Source organism: Choristoneura fumiferana, chromosome 5, assembly GCF_025370935.1.
Source record: "Choristoneura fumiferana chromosome 5, NRCan_CFum_1, whole genome shotgun sequence".
NCBI lineage: Eukaryota > Metazoa > Arthropoda > Insecta > Lepidoptera > Tortricidae > Choristoneura > Choristoneura fumiferana.
In genome coordinates this window covers 3229282-3235111 of record NC_133476.1, presented here as the reverse complement: position 1 = coordinate 3235111, position 5830 = coordinate 3229282, and the positions used below count along the sequence as shown (strand labels likewise).

The 5830-nt window shown below is 37.8% G+C and overlaps 1 protein-coding gene across 1 annotated transcript; it reads right to left on the bottom strand.

Moving 5' to 3' along the window:
* Positions 1-1553: 1553 nt before the first annotated feature.
* On the bottom strand, positions 1554-2967 carry LOC141427767 (uncharacterized). The gene is made up of 2 exons (XM_074087358.1): positions 2866-2967; positions 1554-2400 (listed from the first exon to the last, which is right to left on the bottom strand). The coding sequence occupies exons 1-2, from the start codon at positions 2881-2883 to the stop codon at positions 1690-1692; spliced, it is 729 nt and encodes a 242-aa protein (XP_073943459.1). The 5' UTR covers positions 2884-2967; the 3' UTR covers positions 1554-1689.
* Between the last annotated feature and the right edge of the window lie 2863 nt (positions 2968-5830).

The following is a 5830-nucleotide window of genomic DNA, read 5'->3' as shown; positions in this document are numbered from 1 at the left end:
TGTCCGAAACCCGCTCGCCTTCCATGGCTTAAACGTTACGCAACTACAAGATTCGGAGTGCCGCCTGCAGGAGAAAGTGCAACTTGCACTCGAGATTAACGCACGGGCGAAAATATTCGCTAATTCCGCGGTGATGCAATGCGGTGCTTCTTACACTGCTGTTATGGCCTTAACATAAGGAATTAGACTACAAACTTTTCACAAAAACCAATCACAGTCATTAGGTTCCGTATTTAAATCCGGTGGATATTCAATTTTATGTTTAATTTAAAAATATTTGTTGCAAACATGCAATATTTTTGGAGGACTTATCCTATGATCTGTGACCTCTAACATTCAGTGGTAGATGAAAAGAAAAATGGAACGAAGAACATAAGTTCACTATTTTGTAGCCATTCTCTATCCTGAAGCCACCTCTATGATACTTTAAGCTAATCTCTGCCGAAGCTCAAGTCTCTGACCCTAGTGTTTTGGATGGTCATTGTCTGTCTGTCAGTTAACCACGGTACTATTTATAGGTATAAGTTCTTTATAATTTTATACTTCATAAATATTGTATTCTTTTATGCTTGGTTTAGTTAGTTGATCGTTCTCTGCTACGCTCTTTATTTTTTTAGCTATAGCGTCGGATAACTCATGTAACGACTTAGTTGTCATTCTTTTTCCTTCTATTTTGTTTGCCCAACAACTAGAGTGGTACCTAGCCTAGGGTTTAAAGATTTCAGTATAGAAATTCATACCAACAGCAAGACTAGTATAAGCGTTAGTACATACTAACAAGTAATAAACGAATTACGTAAATTAACTACAGATATATGTAATTGTACTATAAACTCCCACACCTTATGCCCCAGCTGTGAAATAGCCTTCGACGTATTACCTCTTTGATGGTATCACTTATTATGCCATAGTGTCCAACGGGTTAGTAAACTGTCAATTTGATTACTGAGTATTTACTGCTTGAAAATTTATTTGACAGTATCAACTTATGCTATCATTAGAAAGCAAGACGCTTTTCGAGATGGCTACAAAGTTGAAAGTTCTTTGCATATTACGTAACTGTTGCATCGCTGGAAATTATAATATAGATTTAGATCATTGTTTTACCTTAACAAATAATGACATCTAAATTAAGTCAATGAGGTAAGCGTAAACCCGTTAACACAGATACCTTTGGATTAATGATAAGATCGGATTCTTTTAAAATAATGACAGTTTGAGCAACTCGAAACAATGCACTTTAGCGCAATGAGTCTATTGTGCAGGTATTTATCAAATGTGTTAACTTTGTGTGACCGTTTTTAAAGTCATTAGTCATTTGACTTTGAAAGTAAAAGTACACTTGAGCAATCATAAAATTAAGCTCCTTGAACAGGTAATGCTGTAATTACATCATGGACATTCACTCATAAGTGTGGCTGTGAAATGAATTGGTACTTTCGACTGCATCTCAGCCCTACATGAGGTCGCAAATTAACCTGAGATCCATTTAAGGTATTACGGTTGTATTGCAACCAGTTTTCAAGATGGCGCAATCACAAGTGAAACCCAAATTAACGAGTCATTACAAAAAGTGTTTTTATTTACAGAAAACTTTTTACATTAATAACAATAAAGTATAAATACATCTAGGATGCGATCACATGATTGTAATTTAATGAGATGAGATGACTGACTTGGTTTTGCTTTTTAATGGTGGGGAGATCCGTAGGATGATGAGGGAGAGGGGACACCGTAAGATCCCGAGGGGACACCGATGGTTGTGTAGGAAATGGAAGGAGCGGAGTAGGAGTGTCCACCGCTAGAGAATCCACCGTGACCGCCGCTGGAGAAACCACCGTGACCACCGCTGGAGAATTCACCGTGACCACCGCTCGAGTAACCACCGGAATAACCGCCAGCATAACCACCAGAGTAACCTTCCTCAGCTTGGTGGTACTGGGCTACTTGGATGCCCTGTTGGATATGGTCCAGCTCGATGCCGACGATTCTTTCATGGGGCACGCCGTAAACCGGAGCGGGAGCGCCATAGTGGGAAGAGATACCGTGACCAGAGTGGCCGGAAGACGACTGTTGGTAAGCCTGGTTTTGGATCTCGTCTTTCAGGATGATGTGCTTGATTTTGTGGAGCAGATGAGGGTCGATGTTGTAGCCTTCTGAGGTCTGGTGTCCGACGGGGACGGAAGAGTAGTGGCCGCCACTGCTCAGGGCGCTGTGGCCGCTGGAGTAACCACCACCGCTTGAGTATCCACCACCGCTCGAGTAGCCACCACCGCTTGAGTATCCTCCTCCCGAGCTGTAGCCTCCATGTGAGCCTCCTACGACGAGGACTGAGGTGGGAGCGGAGTAGCTGTAGCTCGGAGGCTCAGCGACGGCGCAACCAACAAGGGCGAGGACGGCCTGTCAAGAAAAAAGAATGGTTAACACTTGAATATGATACCTACTTTGTCGATTGTTCTAAGATAGGGTTTTTGGTTAATTTTCGAGGCCATTTTTGTATCGGTTTAAAAATAATAATTAATTGTTCTATAAATCAATGCTTATTATAATGATGCTGCTAATGATTACTTGTTTGAATCATTTTATTTAAAGAAAAAGAGTTTTAAACTAGTCGAGTTTCGAAGCGTATAATGAGATTTCAAGCTCAAAATTTGAAATTGATTATCATTATGACCATTAAAGTTGACACGCTAGACTTTAAGTTAATAAACTTTTACACAAGTAGAATAATTATTTACGGTACTGCTATAATACTAATGGCAGTAGTGGGCAAATTAAGGGAACACTTTAGCCCGGGCACAAAATGCTTGTGACCTAAATAACACTGAAATATATCACTTCACAGTCACTGCATTCCACACTTACTATGCTCCACTTGGCCATGGTACTGTCTGCACTGCACTAGCGTCTTAAGTTGTGTGATGACCGCATGCGTTCCCCCTCGCTTATATAGTGACTTCTGCCCACTTTTCCCCGCTCATCTGAAGTATCGACGGTCTATATATCTTTTTGGGTAAAAGTTCGTGATCGCACTTTTGAATTCACAAAGTCGTCGTTTGTTTATTAGTGTTATATTTTGGTGATGATTTTGTTTTGTTTAGGTATTTTTATGTCAAATACTGGTTTGTTACGCGCTTTTTGCCTTGCTATGGTAGTGTGAGGGGCAAATTTTGAATGTCGAATTTTACCCACTTTCAGTGGATATTTAATTTATACATGATGTAGGTTGGGCGACAGCCATAAATAAAGTCAAAAAGTACAGTCAGCAGACATTTTTTTTTATAAAATTTATCCGTCAAGGTTGTAGTAAAGAAAAATAAATAAAGTAAATAAGATGATAGTGTTAAGGTCAGCAATTAGATTTATATGAAAGTATGTTTTATTGAATCCAAGGTTTTTTGTTAATTGGTCTACGAATCAGTGCAAGTAAGTAAGTCATTTAGCTTGTTACGTATATAAATTAAGATATTATTATTATATATAAGGAGCTTGCTACTCTATCGTATTGGGTAACTGTAATGATAGATGTAATGTTTATTAGAAATAAATAAATAAATATTTTGATTATAATTGGCGGAAACATAAATTAACACATTGGCTGCGGGTTCGGGATAGGTAAAAAGTGATCTTCGATGACAGAGTTCCCACGGGATAAGGAACTAAATACAATCACCGTTTCAACCAGAAACAATGTCGGAAATATAAAATAACTGCTGTTGCCCCACATCTTTGTCTGCGACGAATTTGTTTCTTGCGTTTTTTTTTTGTTCAGGAAGCTGAACAAACAGACATTGCATAATATCCGATACTAACTTTTCCAACATTTATCACTTAGAAACTATGCCAAGGCTACAGTAATTAGCTATTACATTAAAGTACTAATTTTTGAATGCTTTAAGAGTCACCTTGGCGCTAAGTTATGTAACTTTCATTAGCAGATAAGGGCAAATATTTTCTATGTTGTTAAGGGAATCCATTAAAGGAACCTGCAAAGAACTTATCACCGGAGCAGGCAACGCGCTTTGCCATCTGCCAAAGCATACGAATACAATTTTTACTTTTCTCCTCCAATACGCATCAAAAACATGGAGCGGAGGCGTTCGGTACAATGGTTAAAGCTGTTAAAGTAACTAATTATGTTGAGACTTAATCACGACTAGGAATTTACTATATTTTTATTGTTACAATTATCTCGACGTTCAACCATGGCGGCCATCGAGTTGACTGAAGTATCACGTTCATTCGGACGCGCGAGTTTTTTAACTATCTACACCTAATTTTAGAAGAAAATCAAAACTGACAGAAAAATTACCAGTCTTAAATTACAAATAAAAAAAATATCACTGGACACTTGACAGCATTTAATGTAGTCCCAAAGAAAAAAAGCAATGCTTGCGTTATGGGTAACTAGGCAACGGATTAACATAGGTACTTAAAGTAGTTAGATACTACTACTACTAAGACGTTTTATGGACCATGTTATTAACATGTCATCGCCCTCGATAGGTGGCAGAAAAAGTGTAGTGTTAAACTAAAGTCAATTCCTGTGATTAATACTTCGAGATCGAGAATGAACCTTGTACTTGGTTAACAATAGTGAGATATTTGAAAGACGAGTGATGTAGTTAAGGAGTTGAAGGTAAAGGCCGTTAGTTCAACTTGAGTAAAAAAAACAGTTGCGTATGCTCGCAATTGTCCTCCTTGTGTCTTTGTAACAAGGTGCAAGGTTCCAAAAACCTTGGCTTGCTTAGATAAATAAAACACTAGCTTTTGCGCGCGAAATAAAATTCAGAGATTTTAATAAATTCCAGCATCATCATCATCATCCCAGCCTATATACGTCCCACTGATGGGCACAGGCCTCCATTTAGAATGAGAGGGCTTGGGCCGTAGTTCCCAAGCGGAATTACATTTGAAGTTTACCACGAGCTTTACGGTGAAGGAAAACATCGTGAGGAAACCTGCACAAACCTGCGAAGCAATTCAATGGTGTGTGTGAAGTGAAGTTCCCAATAAATTCCAATGAGTTTTTTTTTAAACAAATGAGATTAATTGATGGTTTGTGGTTGATGGCAACACAGGGTACATACTATTGGCATTTTCAAGATATCAAGATTTTCGGATGGTTTGTCGGTTTCCCCGGTGGTCCAATTGGAAGAATACTTTCGGCGAGTATAGCAACAGGTGCGGCTGGTGTGGGTTTGAATCCCATTTTGTTTTAAAAATTCCTAGACTTTGTTGACCAAACATAATGTTAATAAAAAAAGAATAGGTACATATACAAAATACGTATAAAAATACTAAGACTTAGCAATGAGATTTCGGGATTTTGTGGGAATGTTGGGATAAAAAGTAGCATGTGTGTTATTCCCAAGATCCAGCTATCTAAAAACCAAATCTTATCCAAATCGGTTAAGCTATTTTAACTTGTATTGTATTGATGGTATAGTTCTCTGAATTGTACATAAAACATATGATTATATAAATTTAAAATGGTAATTAGAACAACTACCTAACACATAATGCACGTACACTCGCGTACACAACCTTCCGTTTTTACTGCATAAATCTATACCTACATTAGTTGTTCACTGTACCAGCAAAATAGGACACGAATTACTGTCATAGTGACATGTCACATGAATAAAGAACAACAAGCTCGCACAATACATTATTTCATACATCAATTGACTAAAAACTTTAAATTTTAGTTACAATAGTAACTAATAATCGCAAATCGTAACATCAGTTCAACTGTTAAGTAACTTGCAATTTTGTAATTAATACTTGGTACAGTCAGCATGATTTTGAATTATGGTTTCATTCAAGT